Here is a 22,217-nt window from a genome sequence, read left to right on the forward strand (position 1 = left end):
GGATAAGCGATACTAATTTTTTGAACTTTGGTTATTATGTTAAATCCACTCTTTTTGACACCCTAAAATTAATGGATATTAGACCTACTAACTAATTTATGTCATAGAACTTCAAAATGTAAATCGGTTGAACATTTAAGGAAGATTTCAATGGCTATAAGATTAATTAATTGCTTCACACCTCAGAGGAGCTGGCCCTTTCAGTTTCTTGTTTTTCAAGCTCCAATGTAGTATTAAAACCAAATTTATTTCCCGGGGTAAATACCAATTCAAGTTCTTCCGCTGACTGAGTTGTCTTGAATTTGTTCTTCACGGTCAAATTTTCCTGTTTGTCAGGAGAAAAATTAGATTCCAGTCACTGCTTCAGATTTCTCATGGCATTACAACAAACTGCTTTAGTAAAGAAACAAATCATAAAATGATTACTAGACTCGCCTTCTCAACATAGTCAGTCATGGTTGAGCTAACTATTTCTTGTATAACAAACTTGGTCACACGCTCTTCACCAAGGATTTGCAAAAGGAAGCTCCTTGGGACCTACAGAAATTTTCAATCAGTTGCTTTGTATGAGAAAAAAACACACTAGCAGAAGAAAAGAGCCTAGAAAATAAGAAGGAAAGAGGAATCATTAAATAAAATCAGAGTATAATAAAATGAAACATGACCTATCTGGCCTGGTCATGTCACAACAAAAGTTCCCTTTATTTTCCATTAAAAGAACAACTAAACTGAAAATAGGATCATATTACATAATGTAAAAACCAATCAGCCAATATATGAACAAATTTTGAATATAAACATGCATATGGTCATAAAAGGGCATAAGACAATTTATAACATACACATGCATGACAGTGACACATTCTGAAGGCAATTTGCTAGTCACTTCAAAACCATTTAGTTTTGGTCGTTTGAATGGGGGACGGATAGGGGGGAGGTTGATTTGTGCCAAATGTTTCACAGGTTGCTGTTTATCCTTATTATCTTTTTGTTTCTCATTTCACAGTTTTGTCTGGGCATGTTCTTGATAGGCAAGAAGTTATTGAAGGTGAGAGTGGAGGTCTATGGTATTACTGATCTTTGTTTTGGGCATAGACCTTTTGTGGGGTGTAATTTTCTTAGCTATGTTCTTGGAAGCTTTTTGACTGGCTCTTGGGGGTTATGAGAGAGGGGGAGAGGGGATTTATTTTTCTGCATTCCTGCTCTTTAATACGCATCTTGTATGTCATCTCTCTTTCTCCATAATGAATAAATTAACTGTCGATAAAAAAATTATTGTTGGTAAGATAGAATATTTTAAACAAGAAAAACCATGAATATATTAGTTAAATTTTCCCAGGGTGATAAAGCATGAGCCCCCTTGAACTGCCATGAATATCATCATTGACAAAGATCAATAATAGTCGCACACTACATAGTTTTTACTGCTTATTTCCTTTCTGAAAGCTGCCGTAAGGATCACCAATAAGGGAAACTCTGATACCTAGCAATGTTAAGGAGATTTAGGGGTAGGGTGTGATGTGAATAGAAACTGTTGATGGAATTACTCTGTGGGTTTAGATGACTAATAAGAGCTGCAAGTGGACCTTGTTTTGGATGGTCATGTCAACCAGCAGAAAAGAGAAATAGTAAACCAAGAAGATAATAAGAAAAAATAAAACACCAATTTGTAATCAAGTCCTTAAGTCTTGGAAATTATCACATTGGACCCTTGATGCAAAGTAAAATTACAATTCATCCCTCTACACTACAATGTCCAAATCTGAGTAGGATACCACATGTATAGTCACTTTCTAGATTCTACACCAATCATCATAAAATGGAATTTAACCAAGAGTTACTCCAACTAGAAAAACACATGAAACTTAGTTTCTTGCTTTGAAAATCTTTCAGGGCAATTGCTAGAATATGATCACCCAGGCATATCAGGAATTTCTTGACTACAGGACAAGCCCTTAGAAACTTTCCCATGAGTCCCAATGCTATACGGACTCTTCCCATAATCATTCTAGACTCTGGAACCAGAATACTAGTGTCCTAATGCAACTAGGATTTCTCCCCAAGAGTTCCAATTCAACTAGAATTCTTGCCATACTCACCTCGGTGTTACCCAGGGACTAAAGAGTCCTAGCTTCATTGGGATTCATCTACCAAAGTCCTAGTCAAACTAGGATTCCTAGCTAGAGTCCTAACTCAACTCAACTTCTTGGTAGCGACATTCGCCTCTTGTTTGTGGGTGCAAATCCCTTGTTAGACAATCCAGAACCATGGAATCATTCATAGCACCCAACATATGGAGACTCATAGCCGCAGTCTCCAGCATCCATCCTTATGGTATATAAAAGTGACTGATCATAACCCTACAGCCCTGGAATTCCCTAGGTCCAAGTAGAGATGTCAATTGGACTGGTTTGGTCCAACCCGATCCAGTCCAATGTGAGTCCACTTACAAATGGATTGAACCCAATCCAGTCCAAATCCAATACAAACCAAATCCAGTCCAATCCATTAAAATGTAGGTGGATTGGATTGGATTCAATCCAAACCGAATGAAATATCAAAAATTATATAAAAGTACTTTTGGCATTGAAAAAACACTTTTGTAAGTGCTTTGATAATAAGTATTTCATAAAAGTGCTTTTACAAAAGCACTTTATTGAAAGTACTTCATAAAAGTGATTTTTTAAGAGCACTTTTAGAAAAGTACTTCTATAGAAGTGCTTATAAAAGTACTTTCATAGAAGTGCTTTTATAAAAGTACATCTATAAAAGTGTTTTTGTAAAATTACTTTTATAAAAGTACTTCCGTAAAAGTTCTTTTGTAAAAGTGATTTCACGTAAAAGTACTTTTATAAAAATGCTTTAATAAAAGTACTTCTGTAAAAGTATTTTCGTAAAAGTTTTATAAAAGTGTTAAGGGCCCCGCGAATAGGATCTCGTCACAGGTCGGTTAACGGGGAAAACTTCTTGTTTTCCCTTGTTTCTCCCTTTTCTCGAGGAACCTATCTTTAGCGCCTTAATGGTGATTTGTTAAAGAGATCACCAACTCTCCTCTGCTCCTTTAAATAGGAAATTACAAGAAGATAAGAGTCCTTCTTTAGGAACACTTCCTAACAACATTTATCTTTAAAGAATAATAATGCTACTGCCTAATTAATAGGAACACTGAATTTAGCTAAGAGATAAGATAGGAACACTGAATCTAGCTAACAGATAAGATAGGAACACTGAATCTAGCTAAGGGATAAGATAGGAACATTGAAGTTAGTTAAGAGATAAGATAGGAACACTGAATCTAGCTAAGAGATAAGATAGGAACACTGAAGTTAGCTAAGAGATAAGATAGGAAATCCCATTACTACTGTTGTCTGCGGCTGTATTTCTTATTACTACTGCTGTCTGCGGCTGTATTTCTTATTACTGCTGCTATCTGCGACTGTATTTCTTTCCAACAAAAGCATCCACAATAAAAAGTGCTTTCATAAAAGTACTTTTGTAAAAATGCTTTCATAAAAGTGTTTTTATGAAAGTGCTTTCGCAAAAATACTTTTCATAAAATTACTTTTATAAAAGTGTTTTTGTAAAAATCTTTTCGTAAAAGTACTTCCATAAAAGTGATTTTATGCTAGCTTCGGTTTTGATTGATTTCAAATTAGACAAGGGTTTGATATCATTATCAGATTATTGGAATGTTGGTTTAGGTCCAATTCAAACCAATAAAAATATGGACCAATTTATTTTGGATTGGCCCAATCCAATAATTATAATGGACTGTCCAAATCCAATTTGATAAGGTTTGGATCGGATTGGATCCAAACCAAAACTGATCGATTGACACCCCTAGGTCCAAGGACTAAAAACATTGAATATGATAGATTCATGCAACTGACAGTGACACAAAAACCCTTTTATGGACCAATCTCAAATTGGATATTATCAATGTGCATCCCAATACACACCCACATGATAATCCAAAGTCCCACCCTAATGACTGAGATTACAGCGTGCCATCTTATCAAAACCATCCATGTGCTAACCATGTATGCATCACCCAACCTCATCCTTGGGATATTTCAGGCCTACAAGGAACTAGGTCATTCATATCTCCATGAAAAGTCACACTTATCATTTGAATGTCCTACAATATTACTTGAGGACCTTCCAGTCATAAGTAAAAATAACTATAATTAGAATGCTCCATAAAGAAAAGTCACACTTTAATAACGAAGAGGAAAAAATGTAATGTATATCTGGCTTTGAATGAACAACCAGAAACCTTTCTTTTTGAAGAATCAGAATAGAAAAAAATCATTAAAAAGAAAAAGCCATACATGGGGGGGGTTGAGATAGCACCCAGCCTAGAGAACATTACATTACATTAGAACAACGACTGTAACTCAAGAACATTCTAAAAATTCTCCTCCTGCCGAAAACCGTCTCTCCCTCCCTCCTTTCATTTCGCTCCTCCTCCTTACCACAATAAAATCACCTCCTACCACCCAAGGACCATCCCACAGCCCCCTCAACTCCTCCAGCTCTTTCTCGCTCTGAATTTGGACCATAGACATTTGTAATCCCCCAGCACCACTCTCCATTCACCTCTTTCAGACAAATCGAAATTGAGAACTTTCCCACCTTCTCCCCTGCCTTTTTGTAGACCCCCGGGTCCCAAAAACTGAGCAGACCCCCTGACAAAACCACTGCACTTAGTTCCATCCACTCCCCGCTATTCCTTCCCCAAATTTCCTCCTTCAGACCCAGATTAAAAGATTCTAGTTTTATCTCCTGTAGAACAACTGTAGGACAATTTTTTGCTTATTAAATTTCTTACTGTCACCCTTCTTTCCTTATCTCTCACTTACTTTCCATCTGATCACCTGCATCCTGCTCTCCCCACCTTACAGTGAAATAGGAGAAACCTTCCCCTTAGTCCTCACCCACTTCCTCCTCTCCCCCCTCTTCGTCCCATTCCTTGTCCTTCCCAAGTTTTTCTTTTTCTCTGTTTTTTTCTTCCCTCCTTATTTTCTCAATGTGTTCAAAAGCCCTTCTCACAAATTCCTCTCCTCCCCAGAAAAACAAGCCCAGGGATTTGCCTACAGCGACCTCCCTCTCCACCAGCTTGTCGATTTCTACAACACCATTTTGGACCAGATCAGAAACATGACCTGACTCCCTTCTGGCCTCTCCCTCCTCCTGTCTTTTCCCTCTCCTTCCCTCCAAGCGCCTTTCCTGCCCTACCTCTCCTTCCACATCTACTCCCACCCCCTGAGAAGAATCAACCGCTCTCTTCTTCCTATTATAAACCTTTTCTTTTCTCTCACTCCCTTCTAGCTCTCCAACAGTCCTCTTTTTTGGACCCCCAGGAGAACCTACCTCTTCACCAAGCTCCTGTCTCTGTCCCTCCTTCGACCTGAGTTCATACCTTCTCCTCAAGCTCCAAACATGATTTGCGACAGGGGAGCATACCTCTTTGTCTGTCTGCTTGTCGCTCAGTTCAGAAACACCATCCGCAACCCCTACCCAGAAACCTCATTTCCAACAATCAGTCGGTTGGGTTTATGCAGCCACATATAGCAAGAAATTACATGTTTCTATCAAGTGTCAGTTCCCAAGGAGGTATGGGATAGCGTCTCAGCCACATATAGCAAGAAATTACATGTTCATTATGGGAGGACATGGATCACCAGAAGGAACTCAAATAGAGAGACTCATTTCATGGAAAGCAGTATAGGAAGCACCATATTCATTGGTTCATGGTGACAAGAGTCAAAGGGCACCTATGATTCAATCAGCTATTGTTGAGCATTCAACTATGGTAGTGTCATACTGTCATCTAAGCCTGAACCAAGTGAAAGTTCTGAAGGGGTACAAGTTGTTGAGGAGAAGAGATTAGTCTAAACAGTAAGTTAAAACATTGATAATGAAACAAATGATAGAAAACCAAATATGAACTATTAAGTGACAACCCAGAGTACCCAATGTCCTCTTTCCATAATAAAATTTCAATGCTCCAAATATCAATTATTAGACTAGTCAAGTCAAGTCATTCAAATTGATTTTAGGACCTCATTTATTCAAACTGATGACCAATAACACCCTTACCAAGACCAGGTGGCATTGGCAACTTCCACTGAAATCATTGTATTGATGCACCACAGAACATTATAAGAAAGCAAGAATAAATTTTGGAATGGAGATTATTAACTACGATACAGAACAAATGCTGCATTTTATTGGAAGCTGTGATGGCAGGACCAAAGTGGCCCATTTGTTTTATTATCTTATGTACACATGGAAAGTATCATCCGAAATCCCTTTTCAAAGTATCTTTCTTTCTTTTTGTATGTCGAAATAAATTATAGGATGCCTACTACTCATGGAGAAAAAGATGAACGAACAGGGGTTTTAAGATGTATTCAACTATGAGGGCACCATTCACATGGTATATAGAGATACTCTATATTGGTATCACACAAACAGATCAAGTTTGTCATATCAACACCCTCCCCAAAAAAAAAAGAACAAGAAAAGGAGAAGGAAGAAAAAGAAACTTTTGCAGAGAAATGAAAACATGAATTCAATATTTACACTGAAAATTCTTGGAAACAAGCAGATAAGTGAGTTGCACGAATGATTTACTAACATTATAGCCATCATCCAGTATCTAATAAGTAATAAATAGACTTGAACCACAACCACAACCACAAATGAGAAGTTGGAAATGAAAGTCATACCTTGGATGTTTTTCCTGGATAAGCCCGATACACGTGCAAAATACAATTTGGTTAGACATTCTGACTAAGCTTGATTTTTACAATGTTTTTAAAATAAAGCTGCAGAAAATGAAAATCATAAACAGAATGGGCAAAACAAGAAACTAGCAGGATATTTACACATGATTATGGCTACATGTAGCAGATCCCACAAAAGATATGGGTCAGCCTAGAAATCAACCAAATCTAATGATCTCAAGCATATCAAATTTTCCCTTACCACAGCATCTGTATGATAGCTTGAAAGATTGTAACTAATCAACTGATTAAGATCATCTGATTGAATTTTGGTTTTGGAAGATTTCTTTGGGCACTCAGTATCACCAAGATGTGCATGACAGGTGGTACCTTGATGATAGTATTGTAGTAGAGGAAAGTGGGGATATATCTCCAATAGTAAGAAGGAACCTAAGGAAGATGATCCCCCCATGGCAAGTGGATGAAATAAAATTATACTGTTACTAGTTGGTTGGGGAATTCAATGCAGCCTCATATCAGCCAACATTACTTGTGGGTAAACTCTGCAAAAGGAGATTTAGGATAGTGTTGCAGAAAATGTCCTCACAGAAATTGAATGTGGCTAGAGCATATAAGATGAAAAATGATGTGAATAATTTATGGCAGGGAGGAGAAACCATTAACGGTTTATTATTCAATGCTGAAATCTGTGGCAAGAGATTGATTTGGAGGTAATTGTTTGGGAGAGAAAAGGATGCTGAAACATATAGAAAACTTGTGGAAAGAAACAGGGTGTTTGAATTTCTTACAGGGCTGAATCCAAAATAACATTACTAGACAGAATATATTGGCAAAGGATGATATAACCCTCCTCTCTTAGGCTTATTCTATGGCGAGTAGTGAGGAGAGCAGAAGGCAAGTACAAGTCCAAAGGGTAGTTCGTTCTAGTTGACCACTTTGCAAATGTAGGGGTGAAACCTAAGGCAGCTCAGGAAAAGAAAGATGCTATATGTGAGTATTGCAAAAAGCCAAAATATACAAAGGAAACTTGCTAGAAGTTACACCTAGAACTTTTGTTGACTCAGTTCAAGAATGCTAATAACAATAAGAAAGATGGAAATGGAAAGACTAGGAATATTAATGCAGCCATGGTTCCATACAGTGACAAGGGTTCTAATGAAAAGATTACTATCGAGTAGTTAGCAATAGTGAAGGCAAAATTTGAGAAGTATGGGAGGATAATTAATCACCTTGAGAGCAGAGTTGCACAGTTTCTAATTCTTTACGCAATTCAACTACCACTCTTTTACACATTCAGGCATACGTGCTACTATCAACCATGCAACTACCTCAGGTAATCATAGAATCCCTTGAATTATAAATTCTAGAGCTTCTGATCATATGACTAGTGCTTCTACCTTATTTAATTCCTATAACTTGCTTTTTGGTCATGACAAAATAACCCTAGCAGATGGTTCTCTTGCTTCTATTTTTGGAAAGGGAGACATCAAGACCATAGATTCCCTCACCTCTATGTCCCTAAACTCCACACCAACCTGTTTCCTATAAGTAGCTTGACTAAATCATTAAACTGTTCTATAACCTTTTTTCCTTCTTATTGCACTTTTCAAGATCTACATTCCTGGAAGGTGATTGGGAGTGGCCATGAGGCAAACGGAATATACCTGCTTGATGTTCCTGAGCAAAGTTAAGGACAGCCCCTAAAAGTTGCTTTCAGATCTTCCTCTTCAAAGTCTATCAGTCATGTTATGTTATGCCATTTTTGGCTAAGCCATTTGTCTTTTTCAGCTTTGAGTGATTTATTTCCAGAATTGTTTAAAGGAGTCAGTTTGTCAAGTTTTCATTGTGAGTCATGCGAGTTTTCAAATTATTGTAGAAACACTTATCCTTTGAGTAAGGAAAGATCTAATTTTTCTTTCCATATTGTAAACTCTGATGTGTGGGGGCCATACCAGTTACCTACCAATCGTATTCCATCCGGAGTCTTAGGTTTCAAGTCTCCCTTTAGCTTGTTGTTTCCAAACAAAAACCATTTTTCTCTTACTCTTTGTGTCTTTGGTTGCACTTTCTATGTTCGGATCCCCAATTCATGAAGACACAAATTTGAACCAAAGGCTTGCAAATGTATATTCCTTGGTTATGCCTCCATACAAAAGAGTTACTGTTGTTTTGGTCCAATTAGTGGCACTCGCTTTGTCTCCATGGATGTCACTTTTGTGGAGTCAATTCCCTCTTATGGTCATTCTCCTAAGGGAGAGAGTTCATCTAAGTTATTTAATGTTCCTCTTCCTATTTTCATTAAGTCCAATGGTTAGCCTCTTGTTGAGCCACTTCCTTGTGTGTCTACTCCTCTTGTTGAGTCATCTCCTAGTTCCACCATTCCAATTCCTCCACCACTTCCTTCACGTCCTCCTTCATTTGCACCTCCTCCTATCCTTCAAAGGTGGTACCAATAGCAAAGGTTCGAGAATGAGCAAGTTGTTTCCACTTCTGTAGTTGGACCTCCTACACTCCAAGTTGCTGAAGAGACAACAGGTGTCGAACCATACCTTTGCAGCCCCCTTTCCCTAATCTTGATATCCCCATTACCATAAGAAAAGGGTAAGAGAAAGACCACTACATATTGTATCTCAAAGTATCTCTCTTATGGTTTGCTCTCCCCATCATATTATTCCTTCTTAGCCTCTGTTTCTTCTGAACCTGTCACTAAACCTATATCAGAAGCACTTTCAAAACCAGAGTGGAGGAATGCTATGAAAACTATGATAGAGGAAGTGCATAAGAATGATACTTGGGATGTGGTTGATTTACCTGAGGGCAAGGAGCCTATTGGGTGCAAATGGGTTTACATTATAAAATACCATGCAAATGGATCTATTGAACGGCACAAGGCTCATTTGGTTGCTAAGGGGTATATACAAACATATGGGATAAACTACTTGGAGACATTTGCCTCTGTTTCTAAGATGACATCTATAAGAGTCTTGTTATCTTTAGCAACTCATTTTGATTGGCCACTCTATCAGTTTGATGTAAAAGAATGCCTTTTTGAATGTGGAGTTTCATGAAGAAACATATATGTCTCTTCCTCCTAGGATGTATGGGAAGAAATGCAAGGTAAGGCATGTAAATTGAAGAAGTCACTCTGTGGCCTTAAGCAAACATCAAGGGCTTGGATTGAGAGGTTCAGGGTTGTCATTTTTCACTTTGGATACACATAGACATAGTTAGATCATACCCTCTTTGTGCAATGTTTTAAAACGCGGAGGCGTGACGCAAGGCATTCCAATACCTAGAGGCGTGAGGCGTAGTTCAGAACGCAAGAGGCGTAAGCCTCCTTAAGAGGAGAGGGGTCAAGAGGAGGATGAAGAGTAAGGGGGGATCTCAATTTTTCTTTATTTTTAATAAAAATCTTTTATATTAAGAAGAATAAAGATGCATAGCATTAGTTGAAAGAGGGGGTCTTGTCGAAGCAGAGCAAGTCCCCCTAACTCAAAAAAACAAATTGGGCAAAATCAAAAAGGGGGTGGGGGATCTGGGGGGCGAAGCCCCCCAGCCGAAGGGGCAGGGAGCAAACCACTTTCTTTCCCCTTATCTTTTCTTCCATTCCCTTTCCTTTTCTTTTCTTTATTTTCTCTTTTTTTCTTCTCTTTCTTTTTCTTTCCCTTCCCTTTCTTTTCCTTTCCTTTTTTTCTTTTTTCTTTTTTTCTTGTCTTTTTATATAAGATGTGCATGAGGCGCATGAGGCGTACACTAGCACACCTCATGAAAAAAGCATAAGAGACATATGCCTCTTGCACTTGAGGCATACGCCTCAGGGGTGTCAGTGCCTCTAGTATATGCCTCAGGGCGTTTTGGGAGCACCTCACCTAGAGGCCGCCTCCAGGCGTACGCCTCCCATGCCTTTTAAAACACCGTCTTTGTGAATAGGAGGGGTGCTCTAGTTACCTTCTTAATTGTCTCCGTGGATGACATTGTAGTTACTAGTGATGATATGCAAGAAATTGATAGCCTAAAACACTTTCTTAATGCTGAATTTGAAATTAAAGATTTGGAAGAAGAGATACTTCTTGAGAATTGAAGTTGTTAGGTCCAAAGATGGCATCTTCATCTCCCAATGTAAGTATGTACTTGACTTGCTCACTGAAATAAGAAAACTTGGGGTCAAACCAGCTACCACACCTATTAATTTGAATCATAAGCTCTCCGCTTTTGGTGGAGAGTTACTTGAGGATAGGGAGTGTTGCAAAGGTTGCTTGGGAAGTTGTACCTATGCATGACTCGCCCTGACATTTCTTATGTTGTCAATGTTATTAGCCAGTTTTTGCATGTCCCTAGAGATACACATATGGTTGTAGCATATACAGATGCAGATTGGGCGGGATGTATTGATGATAAGAGGTCTACATCTGGGTATTGTATTATGGTTGCTAGAAATCTAGTTTGTTGGAGGAACAAGAAAAAGTCAGTGGTGGCTAGGTCTTAAGCTAAGAGAAAATATAGAGCCATAACACATAATGTATCTGAGCTTTTTTTTTATCAGCAAGAAGAACTGAAAAAATTTATTAAGAAATGCTAAATCTTGATAATACAAAGGATCATTTCCAATCCCCACAAGTTACATGTGCTACAATTGCACCCAAAACAACCATTGCTTATATACCCCTTGTTTTGCTAGAGTATCGGACATCACATTTGTAGTCCTTCTTACTCAATTTAATGTAACGTTCAGCCCTTGTGCGATACTTTCTATTTCCCTGAACTCATGCCTATATATCCATGGCATGAGTTTTTATTCTTGGCCCAAGAAATGATTATCTTTGAATTTCCCTCTACTTCCAAGTGCTGAAAGTTTGATTGTTTAGCAAGTATTAAGCATTGCAACAGTGCTATCAATTCTGCCTTTAGTGAGGCATTTATTTGTGTCAACACTCTTGCTTGAATAGAGAAAAGAACAAGAATAATCTTAGAGGTGTCAAGAATGAATAATGATCCCCACCTCAAAGAGTCTCTTATATATTAAAAGATATGTACAATTACAAGAATGCCCATATAGGCTAAAAGAGAAAAAGAATAAGATATATCAGTAATATACAACAGGGACTATACTAATAAGATACATCAAGTTATTGTAGAAAAGATAGGCCGAATGGCCCATAGGCTGTTCATCCTTTTTATTTTTTATGTTCTTTGTTGTAATGGGCCTTAATTTGGGCTTTATTCTTTCTTGTGTTATGTTTTTTAATTTTCTGCCCAATTAGGGGCCTCTCTGTAAATTATTAAAGTTTAACTTAATGAAACAGAATTAAGGGGTGTAAGAGAGAAGGTTATGTTCGAAAATCTCTCTCTCTGAACCCTAGTTGCCACCACCTTCTTCTTCTCTCTTCTTGAAACCCGATTTCTGCTACTTCCTTTTGATTTTCTGCAACTTTTTAAAAAGTCCTTTCTTTTCAAAAGGCTTTTTTTCATCTTGGTATCAGAGCAGGCTCGACTTTTCCCTTTTTTTCCCATACACAGTGTGTATGGAGAACTGAATCGTATGAATAGGTAAAGAAACCTATTTCAGCCCAGTTGTTAGTGGTTTCTGGAGAGAAGGGGACTGGTTTTGTCGTCCCCCTGACAGATTCAAGTGTGTTGCCTGAAACTCTAATTTTCTGGAGAAATCTGATTGCAGGCCCCACAGGGAGTTTGACCTGGGTGCTCAGTGACTGAAAGTCTTCTCATCCTTCATCTTGAAGATCGAATCAAGTAGATTGGTGTTATGTGAAGTCTACAAGGAGCGGCTGAGATTTCTCTGTTTCTCCCGGCTTCCGGGTATGACGCAAGTAGCTGGTACGGCTGCATAGCAGTTGGCTCACAACACAGTTTTTGTTCTGTCTTCATTTGTTGTTATTCGAAGTTGTTATAAGTTACTTTCGAAGTATTTAAGAAGATGAACCCTTTAGAAGTTGAAAACAAGCATGTTGCTGAATCCGGACAAGTTCCGAGAGCCTTTGTAGACTCTTTACTGGCTATGACCACAGTCAAGCTGGATGGAACTGATTATCTAGCTTGGTCACAATAAGTAAAAATTCATATCTGCAGTAAAGTCAAATGGGGTTTTATCTCCGGGAGCAAGAAGGCTCCTTCGGAAGATGATCCAACATATGAAGAATGGGTGCAAGAAAATTATACTGTTATTGGATGGCATGTGAACTCAATGCAACCACAGATTAGTCAACACTATTTGTGGATGAATTCAACAAAGGAAATTTGGGATAGTGTTGCTGAAACCTATTCCTAGAAATTAAATGTGGCCAGGGTTTACAAGCTGATTTCCTCACCCAAGGCATTCCCAAGGCTAAACTTCAGCATGATACTGGCAAGCCTGGCATGATTGACATCTATGCTCAGCTTGAGGGGGAGTGTAGAGAAGATGGGCCGAATGGCCCATAGGCTGTTTATCCTTTTTATTTTTTATGTTCTTTGTTGTAATGGGCCTTAATCTGGGCTTTATTCTTTCTTGTGTTATGTTTTTTAATTTTCTACCCAACTAGGGGCCTCTCTGTAAATTATTAAAGTTTAACTTAATGAAATGGAATTAGGGGTGTAAGAGAGAAGGTTATGTTCGAAAATTTCTCTTTGAACCCTAGTTGTCGCCACCTTCTTCTTCTTCTTCTCTCTTCTGGAAACCTGATTTCTGCTACTTCCTTTTGATTTTCTACAACTTTTTAAACAGTCCTTTCTTTTCAAAAGGTTGTTTTTCGTCGGTTACCGAATCTCCACATTCCCTGTTTAGGCATCAGTTTGTCTATAAGAAAGAGATGTCTAGCTCTAGTCATAGCCTTGGTGAAGATATCAGCAATCTGCATGTTCGAGGCTACATGAAGAAGCGATATAGACCCATCAGTGAAAGGATCTTTGATAAAGTGGCAGTTCACCTCGATGTGCTTGGACCTCTCATGGAAGACAGAGTTAGATGCAATCTTGATAGCACTCGCATTGTCTGCATGGAGAGGAATAGGAGTAGGAAGTTGAATGCCAAGATCCATAAAGAGAGATCGTAACCAAACAATCTCACTGCAGACAGAAGACATTGCCCTATACTCTGCTTCAATGGAAGACTTGGAGACTGTTTGTTGTTTCTTACACTTCCAAGAGATGAGTGAATCACCCATAAAGACACACCATCCAGGAGTGGACCTACGTGTATCAGGACAACCGGCCCAATCTGCATCAGCATATGCTCTCAACTAAATAGGAGAGGAGGAGAAGAACAGTCCTTGAGAAGATGTACCTCTAACATATTGAATGATGCAATGAACAACAATCATATGAGGCTGACGAGGAGTAGAAACAAATTGACTAACAACTTGAACAACATGAGAAATATCAAGCCGAGTCATAGTGAGATAAATAAGGGACCCCACAAGCTAGCAATACAAGGCAGCATTAGGAAGCAATGGACCTTCAGATTTGGATAACTTAAGATTTAGCTCCATAGGTGTATCAACATGCTTCTCATCACTAATACCAGCAAGTCTAACAAGGTAAGAGGCATATTTCTGCTGACAAACAAAATACCCTCTATCACTATGATGAACTTCCAGTCCCAGGAAATAGGTGAGAGGGCCCAAGTCCTTCATGTGAAAGGAATTATTAAGTAACAGTTTTAGTTCACAAATACACTCGGCATCATTCCCAGTCAACATGTCATCAACATACAGTAGGAGAATGGTAATACCCCCAGGCCATCGCCTAACAAAGAAAGAGTGATCAAAGAAACTTTGGCTATATCCAACAACAACTACAACATCTTGAAAGCGTTCAAACCATGCTCGGGGAGCCTATTTCAGACCATATAGAGATTTCTTGAGGCGACATACTAAGGAAGAATCACTGCAGTATCTAGGAGGAGGCTTCATGTAGACCGTCTCCTTCAACTGACCATGAAGAAAGGCATTCTTCACATCAAGCTGGCATATGGTCCAAGATTGGGCAGCAGACAGTGCTAAGAAAACACAGACTGTGGTAATCTTTGCAACAGGGGCAAAGGTTTCTTCATAGTCGATGCCATACTCCTGACTATATCCCTGAGTAACTAAACGTGCCTTGTATCAATCAAGAGATCCATCAAATTTCAACTTAATGTTGTAAAGCCAACGACTCCCAACAATAGAAGCATCTGGAGGAGCAGGCACAAGGTCCCAACTGTCATTCTCATGTAAAGCATGAATCTCTGAATCCATGGCTTCCTTCCAATGAAGGCTACTATTAGCTTCATGGTAGGAACAAGGAATGTTCGTGGAAGATAGGACAGCAGACAAAGAGCTATGGTTTACAAGAAAACCTTAGTGGTTAGGAGGTCTAGATATACGAGTAGAATGACGAAGAGGAACAAAAGTATGAGGAGTATTTGAAATAGAGGTATCACTTACAGGGGCAGTGGTAAGATGATGATCTGAACCAAGAGGAAGGAGAGTCGCAGACGCAGGGGCTGGAGCATGTAACCACTTGTGAGAGAAGACGAGAAGGTCCTTCTCAACAAAAGGAGGTGGAGCATCCTGTGAATCAAAGTTTGGCAAAACAGAAACAGACGATGTAGACAGTCTAGCAATTCTAGCAAAAAAAGAAATGTGCTCAAGGAAAACAACACTACGCGATACTGTGCAAACAATTTAGACCGCTCACGAGAGGGAAGATGAATAAAGCACACACATCCAAAAACATGAATCATAGATAAATCTGGAGAACGACCAAACAACTTCTGAAAGGGAGACATATTACCAAGAACAGAGGAAGGAATATAGTTGATAAACACAGTTGTACTGGCTACCTATACCCAAAAAGAAGGTGGAGTATGGGACTCCTACAATAATGTCCTCACAACACTAAGGATATGTCCATTCTTGCACTCGGCCACACCATTCTGCTAAGGAGTATATGGACAATTTCATTGCACTTGTATTTCATGATTCTTCAAATAGGATAAAAAATCTCCATCAGTGTATTCTCCCCCTGAATCCGAACGGAGAATACGCACTTGTGATTGAAACCGAACCTGTACCATAGCATGAAACAGCTTAAATGTTGGAAACACCTCAGACTTGTGGCGGAGAAAGTATATCCACATGTACCTGGTACAATCATCAATGAATGACACAAAGTATTTGTATCCAAGTCGAGAAGTGGCGGATGCAGTCCAGACATCACTATGTATAAGCTCAAAGGCAGAGGTAGCATGCTCAGACATGTGAGGAAATGGTAAAGTACGACTCTTACTTAAGCAATAGGAAACACAAGATGTATCAAAGGTGTGCAAGGAAGGAACTTTATTCTTAATAAGACCTAAATCAAACAAAAATTTTAGTTTCTCAGCATGTATGTGACCCAAACGTTTATGCCATAAGTCCCAAACATTATTTCTATGACTCAAAAAGAAACTAGACGTGGAGGAATTGAAATAAGTTGATGATGTTGTTGTTTGAGACTTCTCGAACTCCAATGCAAACAAACGGCCCAACCTATGCCCCTTCCCTTTCACTTTCCCAATGTTCCAGTCCTGAATCAAACATCCATCCTGAGAAAAGATGAGAATGTTACCTTCATCAACTAATTGACCAACAGAAATCAGATTTGTAGTGAGATTAGGAACAAGAAGGGTCTTGGTAAGAGGGAAAGATGAAGTGGGTGAAAGCTTAAGAGACAGATCACTACTACCAATGATGTTTAACTTTTCACCGTTGGCAGTAACAATATGTTTGTGATAGGTTTCAGTAAGGTTACTTGGTTGGTTAGGGTAGGCTCCTGTCATGTGGTTGGTAGCTCTAGAGTCAATGATCCAAACATGAGAAGGAGAAGCACAATAACCAGAAAACTCACCAAGTAAGCCAATAGCAGAAAGGGAAGAAGAAATTGTAGATGTTACTAGTTGTCAAATGTTTTCCTCAACCATAGATGCCAGAGAATCACCTTTAACAAAAGAATCACCACCAGTAGTAGATTTCTTACTCCCATGTGCTACAACAGCAATGTCAATTCCATAGGTTGATCCATCTAGTTTTATAGGAATAATATTGTCTCTATCAGAGGCCATTTCAGCAAGAAAACAGTAGTCCAGACACAAGGATATCAAAGAAAACCAAATTCAGCAATCAAGAACTCAAGTTGGCAATCCAAAAAAAGGAAAGTTTTAAGACTGTCGAATCTAAAATCTCTCAAATATCAATCCGAAGTTTGAAACAAACAAATGGGAAGCAAGAAACCCCTAGGACAACACCAGATCCAGGGTTATAGGTTGATCAAGTCAGCTGGTTGAGAGAAAACTGTGATTTGCCAATACATCAGGCATCTTTTCCAAGAACAAAGAGGTACCTTGTGCTGATCGAAACAGTCCTTAGAAATCTCCAAACCAGAAACTAAGTGTAGGGTTAAGAGGAGCTTGAGAGAACCCTTTAATCTGGAGAAAAAATCCCGAATCGCAGGATGGTGTAGAAGGCCTGAAGTCCAAAGCTGTTGCAGTCCAAAAAAGGAAACTGTACAGTGTTGCCACCCCAAGAAGAAGATCAGAACTCCTTCTAAAACTTCACTAAATCAGATGCTTTTTGTAGGGAGAATAGATCAGGTCTAGGCGACACCAGATCTGAAGTTTGGCCTCAAACCAATGTCTCCCAAGAGAGATCTAATGAAATCTCTCCTGCTGGTTGCGCAAAGAAGACTGAACAGAAAAGGGTTGATCAAAACAACCCTTATACAAGAGGATTACTGCTTCAGTGAGGTTCAAGATAGAAAGAAAATATATCAGAGAGCAACCTGCTCTGATACCATGTCAACACTCTTGGCTGAATAGAGAAAAGAACAAGAATAATCTTAGAGGTATCAAGAATGAATAATGACCCCCACCTCAAATAGTCTCTTATATATTAAAAGATATGTACAATGACAAGAATGCCCATATAGGGCTGAAAGAGAAAAAGTATAATATACAACAGGGACTATACTAATAAGATACATCAAGTTACCAAATCTCCACAATTTGGCCTTCTTGTCATAGGTGTTTATCTTTCCAAGTGGACTACTCCAAATCTAATGGGATAATGATCTGAGGTTACTCTAGGCAAAGCTCTAGAGGCTAAATTCTCCCACATCTCTTCCCAATCTAAAGAAAATAGGAATTTATTCAGTTTAGAGTAGGTCAGGGACTCCTGAAAATTTGACCAGGTGTACTTTGCTTGCAACTGTGGGAGCTCCTTCAACTCAAAAGTATCCACAAACACATTGAAATTTCTCATGCTTGTGGTGATTCTTTGGTTAGGTTTGTTGGTTTCTGAGGTAAATCTTATGGCATTAAATCACCTCCCAAACACCAAGGCCCCTCCCATAAACCTCTAACTGCCCCTAGCTCTTCCCAAAAAAGATCCATGTCTCTATAGGAATTGCGACCATAAACATTTGTTAGTGCCCACTCCCTTCCATCATTGAACCTTTTGGTTTTTATTGAAATTGAAAATTGTCCCACCAATTCTTCCAAATATTCCATCTCCTCATTTTTCCATATAGTCAGTTTCCTCCTGAAGCTCCCCAGGAGGGTGCATACAACTAGCTCAAACCCCTAATTCCCTAAGTACTTCTAATCCATCTCTTATCAGTCTCTAGGAGTTTGTTTCTTGAACCAATACCAAGTCCAGTTTCTCCTGTCTAAGAGTATCTCTTATTAACCTCCTCTTGATGGCACTCCCTAATCCCCTCAAATTCCAACTTATTAACTTCATTCTTGAACAAGATTTTACCCAGACCCTTTTTCTTTTGCTCATTGTCCCTCTCCTCTTCTCTCTTTCCTCTTGTTTTCTTCCCTATCATATACTATCTCACTCATCAATTTCTCCACTTCACTCTTCTTCCTTTTCCTAGCCTTCCCTTAGCATTTATTCTTCCTCAAGTACACCTTTACCCCTCTCAAGCTTTCAGTAATAGTCTTCCTCTTTTTCTCATCCAGACTAACTTTTGGATTTGAAGGCAGATTATTATTCTCCAAGACACTATTTATATTTCTGTTTAAGTTTTCAGTTCCTACCCCCTCTAGTTCCTGCCTATCACTATCTAAGTTTTCAAATCTCTCAGTTTCCTTCCACAACCTTAGACACCAATTCTGTTAAATTGTCCAAAAGCAGCCCAAAGATTTTCTCCACCTCATCATTTTCTCCTTCCTCTCCTGCACCTACTGAACAAACAGGAATGGCAGTCTCTAAATTCTTAGCAAGCATGGAAGTTAAATTAGTAACAGCTATAGCAGGATAAACAGAGACATGAACAGCATTTGGAATAACTAAGGGGTTAGAATCTCCTTGTTCTACGCTTTCGCTAGTCAACACTTTACTAGGCATGGGTAAGTTAGATGACTTGTCAAATATTCCCTGTTCAGCTTCTTGTGGCCGTCACTCTTGCGCTTCCTTACCCAACAAGGGGTTAGAGCCTTCTATCCCAATTTGCTTATCCTGTGTTATCCTGCGTGTTGTCCTCGTTTGGTAGGTCAGCATCTTCTTTTCCTGGCACAGTTGAGGTCTCCTCACATTCAGTAGAACTCTTCAGACCCCAAGTGTTTTTATTTGCATTGTTTCAATACTGGATTGTTCCTTGAACAACAGCTCTATTCCCCAGTCCTCTTCTAATTTTCTGTATGCCTTCGTTGAGTCGGTACTGCCAAGGCTTGAAGGCTGATTGACTTCTTCAACTCCTTCAAATTGGAAGTTCTCCCAGTCACTATCTAACACCGAATCATCTTTCGTTCCTCTATCGTATTTTGGGTTAGGCCTGTCTGGCATGGTGGACTAGTTATCTGATACAGGCATCCAGGTCAGCTTACCAACCCTCTGGAAATCCGTAGTCCTTGTTCAAGAAGTAACTGTGAATGTTCTTCTGTTTGAACATGCTCCAACAAGTCAAGCAGGAGGTACTGAAGGGGACAGCGATAGATACTATCCCTTATCAGTCTTAAAGAACACGGCACATGACTCATTAAAGAGTCAAGTGTGTGAACATCGGAAAACGGCTCACTTGGGCTGATTTGGAGACGCAACCATCATTTGTAGGAGATGGAGGTGATGGGACCTCCAGGAACTATGTCAAAAATCATCTTTTGTTTAATAGTGACTCCAGACCCAAGACACTGGCTGAACCAATCCGGGTAAGACTCGGATGGCAGAGGGAAGGGGTCAGGCACCCCTATCCTAGGTCCAATAGTTGGGGCCCACATGGAATTACAAATAAGCACAAGTGCAAGCAAGTAATTCTTCAACTAAGAGCAATTAATAATCAATAAAGCTAAACAAATCATGAATAAACCATCACAAGAGAATCTCCCTAATTATTTTTATTATTATTATTATTATTATTATTTTATATTTTTTGTTATTTTTTTATTCTCAAATCCAAATACAACCAAGATCTTTGAGAAACATGGATAGACACTATATCCCTCTAAAGGAAATTATGTTGAAACCTCACCTCCTTTCTGTCTGCGGAAACCTGGAATTGGTGGTGCCGTACGGGCCAAATTTGTCAAGACTTCGTCAAATATTTTTTGTGTCTCCTCTCCAGTCAAGTCCACCCTCACCTGACAATAGAATACTTGAGGCATGAATTACATCCAAGGGAGGGCACCAAGAAACATGCCAGAATAATATCAGACAGTTTTAATTGGTGGATATTCATGTAACAGTTCTCATGTAGTTATAGCATTTTCAACGCAGCCACATTCCTAGAATGAAGAATAGATAAATAAATATTGGTTGATATCTACTAGACCTGTTCATGGGCTGGGTGGTCCGACGGGCCGGCCCAGCCCGGCCCGGCCCGACCTATAGACTAAACTTAAAAAAGCCTAATATCCTAAAAAGTAAGAACCCCCTTCTCTTTCACCTCTTTCCCCTTAGCCAAACCTCTCTTCTCTTCACATCCTCCTCAATCCTCACACTCTCAGGCAGCCATACAACCAGCGAGACGGCGAACATTCACCGGCGCAACAACTCCGGCGGTGAGTCCTCTCCTTCTCTCTCTCTCTCTCTCTCTCTCTCCCTCGTTCCTCTTCTCACTTCTTCTCTTTCAAATCTCAGACACCGGCGAGGCGGCGAATACAGGCACCGGCGGCGGCAGTGAGTCCTCTCTCTCTCTCTCTCTCTCTCTCTCTCAGACACGAACTGACACACTTTTCCCTGTTAAAATCGCAGCTCACCGCGAACTCAGCTCCGGCGAACACAGTCACCGGCAGTGAGTGTCCAATGCTATTGTTTGTCTGAATGCTATTAGAGATTTGTGAGAATGATAAAAACAACCTGATGCATTAGGGATTCACTACACATATTTATTGGCTTGGTTTGTCTTTCAAAAGTGTTGAAACTGTTAGATTTGATTATCCCAATTCCTAAAGCAAAAAAATTGTATTTGGCTTTGCTAATGTTGCAAATCTGCAATTGGTTTTCCTTTTTTTTTTTTTTTGCAAATTCAAAATTTATATTGAGTTTATATTCTTTTTTTAATGTAAATAAATTCTGATTTATATTGAATTCAGAATTTATATTGAATAATCTGCAATTGGTTTTTCTTTTTCTTTTTTGCAAATTCAGAATTTATATTGAATTTATATTCTTTTTTTAATGTAAATAAATTCTGATTTATATTGAATTCAGAATTTATATTGAATAATCTGCAATTGGTTTTCCTTTTTTTTTGAAAATTCATAATTTATATTGAATTTATATTCTTTTTTTAATGTAAATAAATTCTGATTTATATTGATTATTGTTGGAAAACGTGGGGTTATTGATTCAGATCTGAAAATAGAATTGTATATATTCCTAGGATTGTGGAAGGATTGATTTAGAAAGTTTTTTCTTTCTATTTTTGTACTTTCTATTTTCTCTTCTTTCTATTTTTTCTTCTTTCTATTTTCTTTTCTTTCTATTTATTGTAGCAGCTTACTGTATAAATATGCCCATTGGCAATAGAATGAAATATATCAGCATTCTACCATTCCAAAACATGGTATCAGAGCTCTAGGTTTGTCAACCTTGAGATTTTTTTCGGCCTTCATTGCCAGTTTTTTGTGTTTTTCTCTTCTGGCCTTCAGTGTTCATCTGCAACAAGTGCTCCCGTCCAAACCGATGAAGGAGCAACAAATTCTCATCCTCACACTGGTGATTTGCAGAATATTCAGGCAACATATAGACTGAATGGCCAGAATTACTTGAAGTGGTCACAACTAGTGCGTACCTATTTGAAGGGAAAAGGAAAAATTAGTCACCTCCTTGGAACAGGACCAAGGTTGAGCGAGTCAAATTTTGATGCTTGGGACGAAGAGGACTCCATGATTATGTCATGGTTGTGGAGTTCAATGACACCCAAGATCAGTGATACTTGTATGTTTCTTCCCTCTGCAAAGGCTATTTGGGATGCTGTCCGACAAACCTATTCCAAAGCCCATGACGCTGC

At 38.9% G+C, this 22,217-nt stretch overlaps 1 protein-coding gene across 1 annotated transcript in view; it reads right to left on the reverse strand.

Moving 5' to 3' along the window:
• The window catches only part of LOC148790351 (uncharacterized), a 43,821-nt gene continuing 21,604 nt past the window's right edge, over positions 1-22,217 (reverse strand). Inside the window, exons 4-7 of the mRNA XM_088890928.1 lie at positions 20,235-20,343; positions 6,735-6,748; positions 436-537; positions 1-325 (exon numbers count right to left, since the gene is read on the reverse strand). Coding sequence (XP_088747054.1) covers positions 176-325; positions 436-537; positions 6,735-6,748; positions 20,235-20,343 — 375 coding nt within the window. The 3' untranslated portion in view covers positions 1-175. The remainder of the gene's footprint in view (positions 326-435; positions 538-6,734; positions 6,749-20,234; positions 20,344-22,217) is intronic.

The sequence above is a fragment of the Nelumbo nucifera genome, chromosome 7 (assembly GCF_055504915.1).
Source record: "Nelumbo nucifera cultivar China Antique chromosome 7, China Antique-T2T, whole genome shotgun sequence".
Lineage (NCBI taxonomy): Eukaryota > Viridiplantae > Streptophyta > Magnoliopsida > Proteales > Nelumbonaceae > Nelumbo > Nelumbo nucifera.